The sequence below is a fragment of the Physeter macrocephalus genome, chromosome 5, assembly GCF_002837175.3.
Source record: "Physeter macrocephalus isolate SW-GA chromosome 5, ASM283717v5, whole genome shotgun sequence".
NCBI classification, from domain to species: Eukaryota; Metazoa; Chordata; class Mammalia; order Artiodactyla; family Physeteridae; genus Physeter; species Physeter macrocephalus.
The window spans coordinates 85,923,499-85,944,160 of NC_041218.1; the positions used below are offsets into that span (position 1 = coordinate 85,923,499).

Sequence of the window (20,662 nt, forward strand, 5' to 3'; positions counted from 1 at the left end):
TATATGCGCTACCAAATGTAAATTAGATAGCTAGTGGGAAGCTGCTGCATAGCACAGGGAGATCACCTCTGTGCTTTGCAACCACCTAGAGAGATGGGATAGGGAGGGTGGGAGGGTGGGTGACGCAGGAGGGAAGAGATATGGGAACATATGTATATGTATAACTGATTCACTTTGTTGTAAAGGAGAAACTAACACACTATTGTAAAACAGTTATACTCCAATAAAGATGTTAAAAAAAAAAAAAAAAATCAATGGGCCAGGAGATGGGGATAGCTGTTTGCTAATCCAGGCATGGAAACAAAGGAAGCACAGCTTTGGAGTAGAAATACTTATGACACATATAGAAGAGAGCATGCAAAGTTTTTAAATGAAGGAATAATACACATAAATTTAATTAAATTTTGCTTAAGTTTTGAGGCTACAATATTTACAGTTATTCTGATCCATAGGTAATCAAGCCCACTAGGTCAGTGTTGTCCAAAAGAGATATGAGCCACTGACGCAACTCTAAATTTTCTAATAGCACATTTTAAAAAGTGTAAAAAAAAAAGTAAAATTAACTGTAATATATTTTATTTAACCTGTATATAAAATATCATTTCAACATGTAATCAATATAAACTTATTGAGATATTTCATATTATTATAGATATTTAGTCTTTGAAATGTGGTGTTTCTTTTATACAGACAATGCATCTCAATTCAGATTAGACACATTTCAAATACTCAGTAGCTACATATGGGTAGTAGCTACAGTGCTCTATAACACAACTCTAGTCTTCAGGTAATAACACAGTTAATACAAAAATAAGGGATATGTGAAGTTACCACCTTCGCAAAGATTCTTTCTGGCTTGAGATATGCAGCTTTATGTTAAATGGATAGACAGTCCATAATTTTTCTTTAGGGGCATTTTTTCCAACGTGGTGTAGTAGCTCTTTATAAAGTGATGGCACATATGATGATAAGGCATACAGAAGGGAAGCATTTGGTGACACAGGCTAGCAGAGGGTACTAGCTGACAATATAAATTCATTCTACTGCCAATTTGTGAAACATTTTCTTTTCAGATGGAACCCATCGTGAGAAATAATTAAGTCACTCAGCATGGGAAATTATTATTCAAGCATATGTTTCCCTTTTTAGTAAATCAGAAGAGAAATGCATGCAAGCAAGTAACACTTGTACCACGTCCTTAATAAACCCCAACAAAACACAATTTCAAGTCGTTTTTAGCACCATTTACCTAATTCCAGTAAACAGTTATTCAATTTTCCAAATAATGACTTATATGAGAAATTTCTAAATTTGGTTATTTTTATTTTTAAGTGACATCAAACATACTTTTCTCCAACCATTTTAGAAAAGTGCTTTTCACTTAAGTGAGCTTTAAAATGAGCTTTCATTATGATATATTTATTCAATTTCCATAAAATTTGTTGACAGAAAAGACTAATGCCCTATGGCATTAGTATGGGTCATAAGATCATGTTCTCTTCAAACTTTCCAGGAAAGAAGCCTGAAGAAAAGACTTGGGAAACTGTGGAAGCTCTATTTATAAACTGCGGCATTCAAAAATGTCTCCTCTTCACAAAATGTAAAGAAGTCTCTTTTCCTTAAAAAATGAACTGGAATACTCATCTCCATGTCATTAGCAGGACATTCAGATGTCTGCAGATGAGCTTTAAGTAATAAATTTAAGCAGGAAGGTACTATAGAAATTATTCTACCTAATTTTTTGTTTTGTTTAAAAAGAACCTGAGACATAGAGAGATTGTGCAATTTATTTAAAGTTTCACAGGTAATTAGTCACCCAATCCCACATATTAGTCAACAATTACTAAGCAGCCACTGCCTAAGACAAGATAAATTTGACAACTGCAGAATGATGACAATAATCCTATCTTGTCATGAACTGAAGTCTTTTCAAGAGTCATTTAAAATGTTACTTAAGAACATTTAAGAAAGAAAGACAAACTTGAGTGTACTAAAACAGTATGACATAGTGCTGAAAAAGGGTAGGGATTACTAAAGGGCTATAGGTAAGTAAAGCAGTTTACAGGAACTCTTTTTGTAGTGTTAAAAAGAAATTTATTTGCCAGGCAAGGAAAAAAATCCTTGGATGTAGCTGAGTTAATATGTTTTCAAATGACTAAGAACTAAATGAAAATAAGATGGTTTAAAGAATGTAAATTCTAGTTCATATAACTGCATGTTTGGGGAACTCAGAAAGGAGATACGAAATGCTATCCTGTCAAGAGACGTAATAGCCTCTTCTCAAACAGTGATGATCAGGGAGCACCTGTTAGTCAGTGACAACACATTTGAAGCCGTCACCTATTTTGTGAGAATTATGGGGAAGAGAGGACTTTGAGGGACCATGATGGCTGTCTTCTGATATATCAGGAATCATCAAAGGTAAGAAAGAACAGACGTTGTGCTTAGGCACAGAGCAGAAAAAGAATTCTGAGGGCAAAAGATATCAGATTTCAATTCAATAAGAACACTCTTTCACAACCAAAGCTATCCAAAAACACAAAAAAAGGAGGGAGAGTGAGAGACTGAAACTGTTACGCAAAGGCTAGATGAGTGTTTTAATAGAAAACATCAGAAAGCCCTTCTACAATAGAGGCTAAGTAATATGATAAAGGAGTGTCAAAAAAAATAGTGCACCTTTGAATTTTTGACCACAGGGATAATATATTGATGTCATGATTGATATAGGTATAGAAATCCTTTGTTTCAATGGTTTAGGATAATTATTTCATTAATAACATTAGGCAACAATACCGAACACCACATACAATGAGAATTACTGACATATTTAATCTACCACATTTCTAGAGCACACAATCACTCCTATAAATTTAAGACAGTTATACTGCTTTCACCAAAGTTAGCGTACTGGTAAGGAAATCTTGGGAACTTTAGTGAAGTCACCTCTCCATGGTGACTAACATCTGGGTGCTAATCCCAGATGTTAAAGAATTGCTTTAAGACATAAACAAACGTAAAACTTTTTTTCTCTAAACACACAACCGTAACCAAAGTAAAAATGACTGAGGCAAGGAAAGAGGAAGTTGTTTTTCTTTTTTTCCCCGTAACACTGCTTAAAGGGGAAGGGGTGGGGGATAAAAGTAAAATCATCGAAATTAATTTTAACTAAATTGCAGACAGCAAAATTTTTGACTAAATTGCAGTGAGCATGAGCTTCATTATGTCAAGAAGAGAAATTATAATAAGTATGTTACACAAATACAACTTTTATGTATACATTTATAACTCATAACTATACAGCTTTAATTTTCAAATTAATAAAATAAATATTAAACTGTTCTTTGTATGCACAATAGAACCTATTGTGAAAAGAGAGACAAACACGTAATAAATAATACATGAACTGAGCAAAGTAGAAAAATACTGTGCTGGAGGCATATAATACATTTCAAATGAAGGTTAATATCATTTTGTCACATATATAAATCAGTATTTCTCAGTAACAAAAACAACATAATATTATAGCTTCTTCATCTTAGTTCTCAACGATAAACCAGACTACTACTATAATAATTCATACAGTCATCTGGAAAAATGATAAGTAGAAATAACTAGAAACATTTTGAAAAAGAATACTGGGGACAGAGGGCTGAAATGATCAGATATTAAAAGTCTACAATATGTAGAACATCTAGTATTAATGCAGATCAACAGGGGGAGAAAATCCCAAATGTGAACTTACATGACAAAGGTGGCAAGATAAATCAGTAGGAAAGAATACAATTATTTAAAAAACACTTGTGAATAATTAGATAGCCATATGAAGAGGAAAAAAAATAATGTAGATCCTTATTCCATGCATACAACCAAGTTTTAGAGGGATTAAAGAAATAACATAGAAACGGTGTTGAAATTCACTCCCCTAAAAAACTTTTAAAATAGCACAAATATTCAGTAAATCTTTGGTTGAGAGAAGATTTTCTAAATTTAAACACAATGGAAGAAATAATAGGGGAAAATTTTTTAAATGACAACCTAAGATTAAAGGCAATAAGCCAAATGTGAGAGAACATTTGTATTAGTGGACAAAGGGTTAATATACAAGTACATACAAACAAGCAAATACATAATCAAAACACCAAGACTCCAATCGTAGATGAATACAGGATAAAATAAGCCACTAACATAGAGAAATAAAAACAGTCAATAAAGAAATGGAGGGCTTCCCTGGTGGCGCAGTGGTTGAGAATCCTCCTGCCGACGCAGGGGACACGGGTTCGTGCCCCGGTCCAGGAAGATCCCACATGCCGCGGGGCGGCTGGGAACGGGAGAGGCCACAACAGTGAGAGGCCCGCGTAACACACACACACAAAAAAAAAAAAAAAAAAAAAGAAAAAGAAATGGAAAACTGCATAGTTATATTAAAAAATTGAAAATGCAACAAGGTAAATTAAAATAAGACTTACTAATAAATTAGCCAATATTTTAAACATGTCAGACTCCAAATTTTGGCTACCCAGAGTGCTAAGAAAAGGCACTGCTGCTAGGAAAGTAAACTGACACAGCCTTTCTCAAAAGCAATCTGGCAAATCTGGCAGAGACATAATCTAACTAAATAATGAAATTAATTTTAAAATTAGAGGAAGAGAAAAGTGGCCATCATGCAGGAGCACGCTGAGGTTTGGGGGAAAAAGGGAGCTTAAGTCAATTCAAGGCAAGGTTTTCTGTTCCTTACAGCCCAGCTTATTCCAAGGAAGTGATTTTCAAGCTTTCTGGGATGAAAGATCAGTCTTGTGTTTCATTTGTTTCATTTTCTTTTGTTTCCAATCTTTCAAAACTAATACTATTGGAAAAATGACATTTAAGTGACGTAAAATATAAATACATTTTTGTAAACTATCAGAGTTAACATATAAATTACTCCGTCAATTGCTGTAAAAGTTTGTCTAATCGCTTCCTTTACTTCTGTACTCACCTGTTGCACATGCTTGTGTGCAGGCACTGTCCATGGACCACACTCTGAGCAGCACAACTCTAAGTGATGCAGCAGCATGTTGATAGGCCCCTGTTCAACACTTCCCTAACTGTACATTATCAAAAACAAAATAATCTAATTTATCAAAAAATCGTCACCCACAGATTGACTACATGCATTATGAGAGTTTTGAAAGGATATTAGGCACAAATTTTGATTGCTCTATGCCAGCCTTGAGAACCGTTTTGTTTCCTCTCATTTTAAATAACTAACGTGTAATCCGCTTTGCATATCTGCTAGCTGCCAAATACGAAGCAAACCACAGCAAATTGTCACTGTCTCTTAAAATTTTACATCTTTTAGGCAATTCTCACCCAGTTAACCTACATATTAAAAATGTAATTCCAATCAAGATACTGACAGGCTTTTTTTGTTTGTTTCAAAAGGGATGTGAGGAATTAAGTTGATTGCCAAGTTTATCTGGAAGAGAAATGCATTATAGCCTTTATATTTTGGTTAAAAAAGAACAATGGGATGGGTGCACTTACCCTACCAGATATCAATATCCTATGAAGCAAGAGAAACTAAAGTAATGTGACTCTGACACAAATAATAACAGTAGTATAATCATTATAAATAACAACAGCAATAACAAACATTTACTGAGCATCGATTATGACCAAGGCATGTAGTAAAGGCTTCTCATTATTTCTCAGAACCCCTGTAAGGTAGATGTTATTACTATTTCCATCTTATTATGAAAATAAGTGACTGAGCTAGGGAAGAAAAGAATATATCAATTAAAAAAAATGGAGTTCAGAAAAACACTCAATTTAATGCTAAGGGTAGCATTTTCAAGTCACTCAGGAACGGAGTATGTAATACATGGCTGTAGGCAAGAGATGATCAGATTATAAAATATACTTAGATTCCACCTAGAAAAAGGAAGATAATTTTAAAAAAATAACTCTAAGCTGAAGAATGTCTGACAAGGCACAAAACACAGAAGTCACAACTGATTGAAGAAAATTAAAAGTTCTGTAACAAGAAAAATACTGTTTCAAAGAAGTAAAAGAAATATGCCGAATAAAAACATTTGTAAAATATAAAGAAGTAATATCCCTAATACTCAAAGAGATTCAGTGTGAAAAGGACAAGGAATTTAACAGAACTGAGTAAAGAATACTAAGAGGAGTCCACAGAAGAGATACAAAAAGACAAGATTCTCAACCTCACTACGAATCAGGAAAATAAAAACTAAAAAAGAAAGATATTTTTTCACTAAGATATTAAAAAATTAAAATGTTAATATATCTAAGTTAATGACACTCTGGGAAAGTTGACACTGATGCATGGTTGCTAGAAAAGATTATTCACTTCGTGTTTTTTCTGAAAACAGAAAAAACTACGGTACCTATCAAACTTAAATATCTGGTTATCCTTCAACTTAAAAGGCTAATACTTCCAGGAATTGATACTGTAGAAAAAGAAATATATTCAGCCTTTCTCTATACTGTTCTTCTTTCTAGAATGCTTTTTCCTTGTTTTTGTCTAGAAAACTCTTAACACATCCTCCAATACCAAGCTCAAAGTCCCCTCCTCCTGTCTAGGCCATGCTTAATTCATCTTTGGATTCCTTAGCACAATTTCAATAGCCTCATAGTATTTTAAAATTTGCAGACTTCCCTGGTGGCACAGTGGTTAAGAACCCGCCTGCCAATGCAGAGGACACGGGTTCAATCCCTGGTCTGGGAAGATCCCACATGCCGAGGAGCAACTAAGCCCGTGCGCCACAACTACTGAGCCTGCACTCTAGAGCTCGCACGCCACAACTACTGGGCCCATGCGCCACAACTACTGAAGCCCGCGTGCCTAGAGCCCGTGCTCCACAAGAGAAGCCACCACAATGAGAAGCCTGCTCACCACAACGAAGAGTAGCCCCCACTTGCTGCAACTAGAGAAAGCCCGCAAGCAGCAACAAAGACCCCGCGCAGCCACCAATAAATAAATAAATAATTTTATTAAAAAATAGAAAAATAAGATTTGCGTAGAGGCAAGGCAACAAAGACACAGAGTAGACCAATCAGAACCAATGAGAGAGACTGAAGATGTTTATGTGAAAGAGTAACAATGGCTAAAGCTAACAGAAGTAACAGTGGGAAGGTAGGAAGAAAACAAGGGACCAGGGGACAGCTAGAGAGAGCCTAAAAAGAGTGGGTGAAACTAGCACCAGTGAAACAAAAATGAGCAGCGCAGGCCCCCATGGAGATTCCAAAACATCAGAAAACCACTTTTAAAAAAAAGCTTGTGGTGAGAGAGCAGTTATTTCCAGTCGGTCCTGAAACAGCCCAAATCTGCCCCAAAAGGGACAGAAAATAATATTCCTTGAGAGAAAAATATGAAAATAAAAAGACCTCATAAAAAGCAGCTTGCATCGACCCATCATCACCTCGTACAATGGAGGCTACAAAAACCTCTCTCTCTAATAATCACATGTAAGATCTGAACACAGAATACTGTACACATGAATTGGAATTAGAGTACAATTTATTCAATTCTTTATCATAGGGTAGCTCCCTTTTGTGTAAGACTAAGAGCTCAAAAAAAATTTGGTGAATGAATAAGAGATAAATGAATAAGTTACAGCCTGAATGGATAGTACTGATGAGGCAAAAATTGTCTGGATATGATCAAATCTTATTTCAGATAAGATAATTTAGAAGAATGCTATGAATTATTCTCAAAAATGATCTTGAAATCTATTTGAAAATTTTAATTCATTACACTAAGCTTTTTAATCTTTGTTTAAAAGGAAAAGCTTAGTAAATTAATATGGCCTAGCAACTTATAAAGAAATATTAGATTAACTTATTATAAAAAATAAACCAGATTTGCTTTACAGATTTCTCCAATGTATGTTCTCTAATGTTGCTTTCAATCATTTTTTTCCCTGTTAAGCACAAATTGAGCCTCTACGTAAAAATAAAAACCTAGCAGAGATTAAGAAGACAAAAAGTTACGGTTCTCTATGCAAAAAATCTTCATAGTATTACCAGGGAGATAGCACACACATATTGAACACATAAAAATAAAAGGGAACGATAAAAAGGGGTAACAGTAGTAGTAGTAATAATAAATCTACTTTGTACAAAAATATTAAAAATTAATCTAGAGATTCAGTTAAAGGTTTCTGGGAAGGTCAAGTTTCACATCAGTTATTAAAAAAAGAATCAGTGAAGAATAAACCATAATAAAATAATAATAAAACGTGAAATAAACACATTAAGCAAGCAAACTGGGACTGGGGGAAAAGGAGAAAAAGAAAATACCCTATGGACTGGCTGGGGCTACTTCCAATCAAACTGAAAATAAGTTACACATTGGGCCAAACAAGGAAGCACAGGCACACTGCATTGGTTACCACCGTGTGGCAATCTTTCTTTCATGTAATGTCCTGGGTTCCAGTTTCTTTACTGATAAAATAAAGAGGTGAAACTAGCTTGTCTCCTAAGGTCCTAGCTGTGAAATTCTGAAAGGTGTTGTCTAATAGCCAGTATTTTCTGATTCCAAAGATCAGCAAACTTGTATACTGTTTTCATTACCTGAGACTAGACTGCTTTTTAGTCTGGGCATGAATGCAAATAATTAGATCATTTCAGCACTCCAAATCATAAAAACCAATTCTGAAGAATGCCAGCGTAGGCAGTTTACTAAACTCAGTAGTAACTACTAAAAACTGCTATGGAGATACCGAGGTGCCCAATATGCCATGCTATATAGAAAACACTGCAATGGATATTGAGTGGTCCCAGTCATCTTATGGATAAGGCAAGTATTCTAGCTCTAAAGGGAAGATGATGCAAACCTGTGTATTCTTACTTCACTTACTTCTAAAGCTTCAGACCTACTTCACTCACCACCATCCTTCTAGTCCTGAGACAGTTGATAAATCTATGTTATACAACATGGTGTTAATCATGCAAGTGGTTTTTTTTACTCATCAGGTCTGCTCCAAGGACTTTAGTAACTTACAGCCCGGGCTGAGTCACCGAAGTCTATCTTCAACCTCCCCATGGCCCTAATGATAGCGATAATTGACTGGATGGTGTTACTGTAGACCACTGCTTTGTACTGTTTACATTCCTCTTCCGAATAACCAGCTTCATGGATAATTCTAACAAGACAAAAGAAAAAAGATAACACTTACTTCCTTTGATGGAACAGTACACTTAAACATAAAAAAATCTAATGTTTTAAATCTACTTACTTCATTTGCTTCACAATTGTACTTTTCCCAGATTCACCAGCACCTAAAAAAAGGGAAATAAAATAAATGAGGGATTTCTAATTTTATCACTTACATATATCCAACTCCCAACACACACTCTCTGTCTCTTACAGTTAATTTTTTAAAAATTTTTATTGGAGTATAGTTGATTTACACTATTGTGTTAGTTTCTGCTGTACAGCAAAGTGAATCAGTTATACATATACATACATCCACTCTTTTTTAGATTCTTTTCCCATATAGGTCATTACAGAGTATTGAGTAGAGTTAGTTCCCTGTGCTATACAGTAGGCCCTTATTTATTTTATATATAGTAGTGTGTATATATCAATCCCAATCTCCCAATCTACCCCCACTTCCCCCAAGTTTGTTTTTTACATCTGTGATTGAATTTTTTATATCAAAATGATCTTTATTGGTTTCCAAACATACAGAAAATTTCTTAAAAATAAGTCCCATCTGTTTATTACATCATAATTCTTAAACTCAGCTAAAAAAAAAATGCTTTCATCGATGTTTTTATATATTCCCTGAAGTATTAAAAAAATTCTTTCTTCTATAGCTTACACTGAAGCAGTATAAATAAATTTTACTCAAGATTTTGCTCCCCACTGGAAGATGTTTAACTGCCTGGCCAGTTATCATAATTTCAACCTTTGCCTCACGTGAAGTGGACAGCCCAGTGGTGCCAAGAAACCACGAGTATTATTTTTAAATATTACGTTATAATAAAATAGCCATCTCATGCATTATATAGTCAACCACCATTACTGAACAAGTGACACACAGCCAACATGCTTTGCTAACACTGGGGATGCAGTGGTATGGCAGAAATGTCTCCCCCTATGTTTTTCTTTATTCCCTGTCATAAACCCATTCTCAAAACTCTCCTTCACTCTCTACATATTCATGACCTCCTCACAATTTGAGTCTCTAGAATTATGCCATCATAACACGAAAATATCACTAACAAAATGGCCCTTTATAAAATCAGAGCCCTCTAGATACTGTGAATATCTGAGCACAGGATACAAAACAAGGAAGGAATGACAAGTCTATTGTTTAGCTTCATACTGTCTTTGACCAGGGCTACAGATCATGGAGCTGTTAATTACTGTCTGAGAGACAGGGCTCAGGATTTTCATTATCTAGGCCTCATATTCCCATTTTTCCATAGCCATTGCTACATGCTCTATGCTCCAGGGTCACTGAACTTACAGTACTGACAACACCTGCTGCTGATGACGCCACCAATCTTCAAACATACTGTTCCCTCCTGCCAAAGTGTAATTTGCTCTGCTTCCTAGAGCTACACTGGTGATGCTGTATCAACCATCAAACCTACCTCCTTCCTCAGCCTTTCCTGACCCACTCCCGCTGTGATCCCCGCTGCCTCTCCCTTTGAACATTTTCTACTTGAATGCTCAGCAGCTAACTTGTGCTAGACACACAATCAACCAGAAATGTACCTGAATGCATTCAAGCTATCTGTGACGGATCGGTTAGATGGCAAACTTCTGGGCCTCATTCCCTTCTCCCCTTCCCCCCCTCCAGCTACACACATCCAAATCATCAGAGGCATCTGAGAATAAGTCACAGTTAAGTGGCCTATTTGAAAACCTGGGGGAAAAACTGCTTAAATTTTACTTGTGATTTGATAGTCAAGAAATTTTCCCAAGATAGCTGCATATCAAGTAGAAAAGCAGGCACTGAATAAACAATGAGGGCATTATTCATCTACAGACAGCCTTTGAATCTTGGCAGGGCATCTGCCAATACAAACAACTCCAAGATAAACAACCCATTATATATTAATCAATAACAATATACTTGGCTCTCTGAAAAGCACAACTGTAGCCATTATGGCTCACACATTTCTCTAATTCAAGAGAAGTCCGCCCAAGTAACACACCCTCACGGTTTCCAGCAGGGCTACCTTCAAGGGGGCCCTCTGTGCTTCTATGGCACTGCAAGTTGACCCAGCAGCAGCCGTGTTTTGCTGATAGGACATTTTAGATCCCAACATCCATTCACGGGGTGGTGATTCCACATGCACGGTGAGCTTCGACGAACAGCCAGCCACCCATGGCCCATTCTGTTTGTGAAACAACTCAGAGGTTCAGAGAAAGGCTCCCATGATACAAGCTCGTGAGGTCTGAGAGCCATACAAGGGGAAAATCAGAAATAGTAAAGAACAAGATGGTTACCAGCTGAATTCTGTGTATGCAGATGAGAACTTTTAAATTTTAATGAGAAAAAAGCAAGTTTTCCTAACGAAAGACATTATCTTTAAATTCTAACTCATTTCCTATCTCATGCAATAGTCGGTGACATGGGACGTTGAGCTTACTCCACAATAAGCATCTAGTCAATGGCTTGCGGTTCCAAAAAATCCTGAAATATGTTTAATACTAAAGATTGGAGACGGCAGTGTTATTGGCTGGATTTCTACCTAATTTCTTTGCTAGTTAGACAAGGTACTCTCTGTGGACCAGATTTCCTAAAGACAGAAATACTGGGGAAATAACTTTCATAATTTAGCAGTTTATATAATTACTTTTCAATTCTTACTTCCATGCAGAGATTCCTAATAGGAAAATTAGAAATGCTGCACCGTTATGGTTCCAGCATTCTAAACACTGGTATTCTTTCCACATAGCGTACAGGAAAGAGTTAAAGGTTGTCCTCTAGAAACCTCAGTCAGCACAGTCCTGTTTGAGAGACTGACAGGAAGCAACATTGTAAAAAAAACACAACAAACAAAAAACCCCTCAGAGGTAGTGGAGGCAGGAGAAAGGAGAAAAGGGTAAATTTTCCTAGCAGTATTCAGCTCGGCAGCTATCTATTGCTTTTCAGTTCAATCCATAGGCAAGATTAAAAGAGTGAGCGTACCCTTCTTTCAAGAACAAACAAGGAATATGTAAACACATATCAGTCAGGAAAGATCAAAGCGCGGGACCGTTGCGGTCACAAAGCTGAGACGGTCAAGGTGACTAGGTGGCCTGTAAAGTAACTGTTGACAAGCTGGTCGCTGTGAAATGAACGAGACTTTAGGGTAGTGGGAAGGGAGGATGTAGCTCCCCAGGGCAAGAATGTGTGCGGTGTCCCACAGCGGGCCAGGAACCAAAAAGCCACTGAGGGGGATCCCCAGACCTCTCTTTAAGGAGGAAGTGGCAGATGGAAAACTGCATCTCTGAGAGTAAATATTGAGCCCAGCAGGTGTGTGAAGTGGAGCCGGGCACCTGATGATGCAGCACACAGATAATGGGAGGGCAAAGGAGCATCACCACAGTAACACAGACAGGGGCTCACCTGCGGCTCCGGGCTTACACACGCAGGGCCGCTTATTAACAGGGCTCGGAAAAGCAAAACATACCAAGTGAGGACAAGGAGAAGGACGAGGGAGGGGAAAGACTAAAAACGAATCAAGGTCTAAGTAAAGTAACCCCTTGGCTAGATTATAAGTCCTTGAACAGAATTATATAAGTTACCATTATAAAAATGATAACCAAATAGTGCTCACCCCTGATTTCTGTTGAGGGGCAGTCTAGAGAAATTTGGAATTTTAACTGTGGCGAGGTTTAAAAGAAAAAAGAAAACACCTCTGACCTCGGAAAACACATACTCCCCGCCCCCCCGCAAGAATATTCTTTGTCCAGCTTTGCTTGGGTTCACATTTATTTACTGGTTTCAGCTGCCTAACATCAAGGCTGTTCAGCATTAAAATGGTGATTGAGTCAAAGTCACCTTACACTGAATTCCTGACACCACTACTCCACTTTAAAAAACTCCCAACTTTTACGTACAATTAAACCATTTTTACATTCAATAAGACTAAATTACAATTCAGTTTAAACTGGAATAAAACCAAATTTACAAGTGCATTTAAAGTCGCTTCTGTTTATCATAATGCTACTGTAAGATGAATAAGATCAAGGTCCTTATTTTTAAGATAGAAGCAAATAAAGAGGATGCAAGGGCAAATATTAAATAAAAATACGAGGCTTAATTATCCCACGTAAAAGTAAAGGAAAATTTCCCTCCCTGTTTCTTAGGACATTTACTTTAGAAAAATTTTAAATGTAAGTGCTTTCTCCTCTCTTTGAAATGTATATACAGTTGACCCTCGAACAACCTCGGTTTGAACTGCATGGGTCCGCATATACGTGGATTTTTTTTTTTTTCCAATAAATTCATACAGCACTATGCAGTCTGAGGTTAGCTGAATCTGTGGCAGGTCCTGGAACAAATCCCCTGCAGATACCAAGGGACAACTGTATACCCTTTTGAAAACTAAACCGGCCTTTTTTGTCAGCTTTATGATCAAGAATGTCTTTCTCAAGGACCTGAGAATCATCTCTTTGAAAGGTAAACATCACAGGTGATAGCACCCCTATCTTCCAGTTTCTGCAGGTAGGTAGGAGTCTAACTTGGGTGGGTGTCTTGCTCCAAGTTGCAAAACTACCTCTTGTCATAAGATAAGTTTGATTCTCTTCTGGATAAGGTCAATTAGCTAAAAGATGGTTACCTCAATTACCAGGTAAAGTTAGGATGAACTGTGTGTGACATAAGGTGTTGTAAAGCCTCTCATTTAGGGACTAGTTGTCATTTATCTCGAAAACATGTACATAACCGGTTGAATCAGATTGGCTGTGTTAAGTGGGTGACATACCTTTCTGTCTTGCAGTCTCTTAATGGACTGCTTGTGATGCAATCCATTCAATAAAAAAATGTTTTCTTTCTCCACTACCTTTGTGAAGATGATTTCTGGGTTGGGAGAAGACTTTGCTTTTGATTATAATTCCCCAACATGGGTAACAGTCTAGAAATCTTTATTATTTAGCCGTGAGAAGGTCTGGACTTACATTTATATAAATACATATGTATTTATAGGCTATATCTGACATTCTGGGATATAAAAATAATGACCGTAAACAGCAGAATCTAGATTCCCCCAAATGATCCCCTTTCTCCAAATATTAACTCTCCATAAAATTACTCCCCGAGCCATTCATGTCTGAGATAGGGATCACACTATTACACTGCACAAGGATGATTACACACACAAGACTACTCTAGCATCCAGGTAGGACAAAAGAAAGGAGAATTTTGGGCAACACAGGAAGCTTTTTCCTGGCAGCCTAGTCAAAGAGACCACAGAAGTAACTAATTGAACTGAGAGATCAATGTTTCTACCAGTCGAGTCTCAAGACTCATACGGTGAGGGTAAGGAAGGATAGAGGACTGGGGGCCACAAGTATACTCTTCGGGGGTCTACAAGTTTGCTGCAAGAAGTTTTAATTCAGTGTTTTTATTTGTATAACAAGAATAATTTAAGAAATGCTGAGTCATCTGAATGCCTCTATCTAACTGAATTTCAGGATCTATATTTGAGTTTGGGTTTATAGGTCCTGAGATACTCAAGCAAGTGCCAAACATTGTACCTTGCTTGAGAATCTATCCATCCATCACTCTATCTGGTTTGGCTGTCAATCACTAGACGCCCTATCCAAAGAAAGGGCCATGTGTTTCCAGCAGGCCAATCCGAGCTGTGTTTGAGAGTAAAATTCCCTGTGCTTATACATCTTATACAAACCATCAAATAGAACATTTTACAAATTAATATACGTAAACATATTTATATATAATATACTAAAAACTTAACAAAATAATCACTTTGGATACACTGATTTTTTTTTTTTTTTTTTCCTCCAAGAAAGGAATGAGATCTAGGTGCCAGAGATTTTCCCTGGCCTTTTATGTGAAAATTTATCAAGAAAAAAAATCACAGCACTCAAAGCATAATGTGAAATCTGGCCCACAGAAGTCATTTTCCATGATCACATCATGGAAAACACCATTAAAGGATGGGGCTAAACCAGAGGGAAGCAGCACTGAGAGAAAACTAGGATAAGAGAAGCCAGACAGCACCCCTTGAGCCTTTAGATATAGTCATATTTAGGGAGTCATATTACAATTGACCATCCAGAGTGAAACACTGTTGAGAGTTAAAGGGGGCAAAAGCATAAACTAGGACTGACCTGGGAAAAGGAGAAAATTTATCACTCTAGTCAGAACTGAAGACAATTTCAACTTGATTTCCAAGCTATGAGTCAGTTATGAGTTGGCTTTCTGTCACATGGACCCGAAAAGAGTTTGGGACTAACCCTGTGCCAAACAGTATTACTTTAATTATCTTTGGCTAATGAAGGAAAAACAAAGAAGGCTAATGATGCATTTGCAGCAAGTAAAGGTCAAATGATAATTACTGCATGGTTTACAAAAGAAAGTTACAGAAGGTAAGACAGAGAAAAGCTGTGGGAAAATCAGTCATTATATAGCCCACTGTAGAAGAGGGATGTCTTAAGCCAAGAGTCATACTGTAAGTACAATTTATTGTGACTTATATTGGGTTGGCCAAAAAGTTCGTTCGGTTTGTCTGTAAGACGCTAGACAAACCCGAACGAACTTTTTGGCCAACCCAACCATCATTATTTGTCTTACTAAATTCATATTAACTTTACTTTTTAAATGTTCATATACATTATGTTATAAAATTGTTTGTTTTTATAGTTCACAGAAGACCAATAAAGCATAAGGAACTTTGTTCCCAATGACAGTTACACCCATTTGTGAAAATAATTTAGAACTACACGGGGGGAAAGGTTTTCCTTTATCAGGGGGCCATACACGGCACTGTCTAAAACTCAAGTCTAACTGCACTCGTGTTTTTGCTCAGCTGTTTACTATTAAGGACCAGTAAATAATTAACGTACACGAACTCTCAACTTTTCCTATGTTGCCCTTCAATTCTCCGTGGGTCTCTGTCACATTTCTGCACATATGTGAGCAGAGGCACCGACTGCCTTTATTCTCAACCATCTTTTCAAGGATGTTTATATGGAGAATAGTCTTGGAAGACAAGAGAGAATGCTTCCCTCTGGAACAGAGAGCAGGTCTGTTTGTTGTCTAGCATAATAAAGATAACATGCTCTGGGACAGAGATCAGGTGGGCTTACTGCACATTATGAAAAAAATACTGGGGATCCCTAACTTAAGGGCTCCTCTACTGCAACATAACCCATTGCTTGTGCAGCCATGGCTCTCTTCGTGTTGCCCTTAGGGAACTGGGGCTGGGTAAATCGCCATAAAGGCTGATACTCTGGCAACTGCAATTGCTGTAATAAAGTCATTTTTGTCTCTGAACCAGGACTCTCATGTCTTCTGCCAGCAACCATGAAACTGGGGTGGGAATTCTCCGGCAGTCCAGTGGTTAGGGCCCCATGCTCTCGCTGGGTTCGATCCCTGGTTGGGGAACTAAGATCCTGTGAGCCACGTGGTGTGTGCCCCTTCCCCCACCACCAAAAAAAGGAAAAAAGAAACTGGGGTAATCTAACTTGTTAGCTTGTAAGTAGGGTAAAGTCTCAGGTACTGAATAATTCTTGACATGCTCTTCTGCTTAATTTTTAATTAATTCCCAAATTTCTGACAACTAAGGACGCTTCCAGCCATGATCTCTACACCTGTACTACTTATCTTTCCTCAAATGGCAGCTTAATCAGGTTTGTCCAATAAACCCAAAGAAACAGCTAGAACAGTGGTTCTCAAAGCATGATCTAAGGACCAGTAGTATCAGCAACACTTGATATCAAGCTCCCAGTGGTAGGGACATGGTTTTTAAATTTCTTTTTCCTTTTTTTTGGCTTGAAAGATCAAATTTTATTATTGGCAACAAATACTGTTTGCTGTTTTCCTTGAAGTGACAACCGACTAACTGCCAAATCCCCAAGTCGTATTAACCATATTTTTCTATCAGTCTTTCTTTCAAGTGAAAATGGAATGGTATTCCAGGAAAAGAGCAACTAGTTCAATTCACAACTCAATCAATCACACAGCTGCTCTTCCTCAAGACAACCAACGTGCTCTGGCATATGCAAAAGTAGTTTGGAGTACTTCCCATTTGGTCACACAGAATATTAAAGACATATGTACTTAATGATCAAGATTTAATAAAAATAATCATGCTTATGACTTCAGCGTTTTTTAAATCACAAGTGCATAGTAGTGAAGAATACAATGACTACTGGTACAATCTCATGCTACTGACATGATTCAGCAGTTTGACCATTATTACTTTGGTACCATTAGAGCAAACACCACAATAGAAAAGGCAAACAACATCTTAGTATTACTATGAAAATGGTCTCAGGGCCCCCAGAGTCCACAGATCCCTCCTAAAATCAGATTTAATGTCTTTCTCACATACTGGACTATGAACTATGAGGGAAGAGAGCCTCTTTCTGTCACCATGATATCCCCAAAGCTAACTCCTATGGCAGGGGCACAAGACACTTATCCACCAGCTGGATGACAGGAAGAGAGGGAGGAGAGCGGGAGGGGAGGGGAGGGGAATATATAACATGAAGAAAGCGTAAGGAAATGTAACTGAATATTTATATGAATTGTGGAAAGGGAGAATTCTGTTAGAAGACCAGAAGAAACAAAAGAAGTGGGTGGAAGCTTGTGACTGCCCCTTAAAAACAGGTTCTCTCTCACACACACACACACAAAACAAACAAGCCCAACAACAGCAACAAAAAAAACAAGTTCTCTCCTTCTTCTATTGTAATAAGCGTAGTGGCTTGGAACATGGCAGCTAGAGACTACATTGCTTATCCTTCCTTGCTGCTAGGTGTAGCCACTTCGCCCCATTTCTCACCAAATCACGATGTGTGTAAAAGGAAAATGCAGCCTTGGACTCTCTCGCTCCTGTTCCTACGTATAAGCCAGAAAATGGGTGTCCCTGTGGTCTTGCTCCAACCATGTGAATTAAGACAATGTCCAGGGACGGTAGGGCAATGAGAAGGCAGGAACTCAGGTCCCTGAATGGTCATGTGAGGCAGAGCACCCCAGCTCTAGTTAACCTTAGATCTGTTACACAAGAGAAATAAACACCTATCTTCTTTAGGCCATGGTCAGGTTAGGTTTCTCTGATACAGAGCTAGGCCTTCATGCTGACGATTTTTTAAAAAGTGGTCTAGATTTAAATATACAAGCAAATATAAAACAAACTAAAAAGTCCCCAAACCTACAAATGTTTTAAAAAATTACCATAAATAAAGCAGAAAGGCAAACTACAGAATAGAGAAACATATCAGTAATTAATGAGTATCAAAATGTAGATTTTTTTTCCCAGTGTACAGCAAAGTGATTCACTTGTGTGTGTGTGTGTGTGTTCTTTCTCAGATTCTTTTCCATTATAGGTTATTACAAGATATTGAATATAGTTCCCTGTGCTATACAATAGGCCCTTGTTTATTTTATATATAGTAATGTGCATATGTTAACCCCAAACTCCTAATTTATCTTCTCCCCTCCCCCACTATCCCCTTTGGTAACCATAAGTGTGTTTTCTTTGTCTGTGGGTCTATTTCTGTTTTGTAAATAAGTTCATTTATATCACTTTTTATATCATATATGATAACATGATACCTGTCTTTATCTGACTTACTTCACTTAACATGATAATCTCTAGATCCATCCATGTTGCCATATATATATATATATATATATATATATATATATATATACACACACACACCACACATCTTCTTTATCCATTCATCCGTCAATGGACACTTAGGTTGCTTCCATGTCTCGGCCATTGTAAACAGCATTGCTGTGGACATTGGGGTGCATGCATCTTTTAGAATTAGAGTTTTCTCCAGATATATGCCCAGAAGCGGGATTGCTGGATCATAGAGAAGAAGCTCTATTCTTAGTTTTTTAAGGAGCCTCCATACTGTTTCCATAGTGGCAGCACCAATTTACATTCCCACCAACAGTGCAGAAGGGTTCCTTTTTCTCCAACCCTCTCCAGCATTTACTGTTTCTACACTTTTTAATGATGCCTATTCTGACTGCTGTGTAGCTGTCCAGTTTTCCCAGCACAACTTATTGAAGAGACTGCCTTTTCTCCATTGTATACTTGCCTCCTTTATCATCGATTAATTGACCATAAGTGCATGGGTTTATATCTGGACTTTCTATCCTGTTCCACTGATCTATATGTCTGTTTTTATGCCAGAACCATACTGTTTTGATTACTGTAGCTTTATAGTATAGTCTGATACAAAAACAGAACCCATATATATGCTGCCTACAAGAGAACGAATTCAGTTCTAGAGACACATACAGACTGAAAGGGAGGGAATGGAAAAAGGTATTTCACACACATGGAAATCAAAAGAAAGCTGGAGTAGCAATAGTTATATCATACAAAATAAACTTTAAAATAAAGCCTGTCACAAGAGACAAAAAAGGACACTCCATAATGATCAAGGGATCAATTCAAGAAGATGATATAACAATTGTAAATATATATGCACCCAACATAGGTGTACCTCAATATATAAGGCAAATGCTAATAGCCATAAAAGGAGAAATCGACAGTAACACAATAGTGGGAGACTTCTGCACCCCACTTACATCAATCCATAGATCATCCAGACAGAAAATCAATAAGGAAACACAGACCTTAAATGACACATTAGACCAGATGGACTTAATTGATATTTATACAGCATTCCATCCAAAAGCAACAGAATATACATTCTTCTCAAGAGCACATGGATCATTCTCCAAGACAGATCACATGCTGGGCCACAAAGTGAGCACCACAAAGTGAACATCAGTAAATTTAAGAAAACTGAAATCATATCAAGCATCTTTTCCAACCACAGTGCTATGATATTAGAAATCAACTACAAGAAAAAAACTGTAAAAAACACAGACACATGGAAGTTAAACAATATGCTACTTAACAACCAATGGATCACTGAAGAAATCAAAGAGGAAATTTAAAAATACCTAGAAACAAATGAAAACAAAAACATGACAATCCAAGACCTAGGGGATGCAGCAAAAGCTGTTCTAAAAGGGGTGTTTACAGGGATACAAGCTTACCTCAGAAAACAAGAAGAATGTCAAATAAACGACCTAACCTTACACATAAATAAAGCAACTAGAAAAAGAAGAACAAACAAACCTTGAAATTAACAGAAATCATAAAGATCAGAGCAGAAATAAATGAAATAGAGATGAAGAAAAAAATAGAAAAGATCAATGAACCTAAAAGCTTGTTCTTTGAAACAATAAACAAAATTGATAAACCTGTAGCCAGACTCACGAAAAACAAAGAGAGAGGGCCCAAATCAATAAAGTTAGAAATGAAAAAGGAGACGTTACAACGGACATCGCAGAAATACAAAGCATCATAGAGACTACTACAGCAATAAAATGGACAACCTGGAAGAAATAGACAAATTCTTAGAAAGGTACAATCTCCTAAGACTGAACCAGGAAGAAATAGAAAATATGAACAGACCAATCACAAGTAC

The 20,662-nt window shown here is 37.1% G+C and overlaps 1 protein-coding gene across 1 annotated transcript in view; it reads right to left on the bottom strand.

The window, feature by feature from the left end:
- Positions 1–20,662, bottom strand: part of GNAI1 (G protein subunit alpha i1) — a 94,358-nt gene that overhangs the window by 27,367 nt on the left and 46,329 nt on the right. The window contains exons 2-3 of the mRNA XM_007114507.2: positions 9,243–9,285; positions 9,008–9,149 (exon numbers count right to left, since the gene is read on the bottom strand). Coding sequence (XP_007114569.1) covers positions 9,008–9,149; positions 9,243–9,285 — 185 coding nt within the window. The remainder of the gene's footprint in view (positions 1–9,007; positions 9,150–9,242; positions 9,286–20,662) is intronic.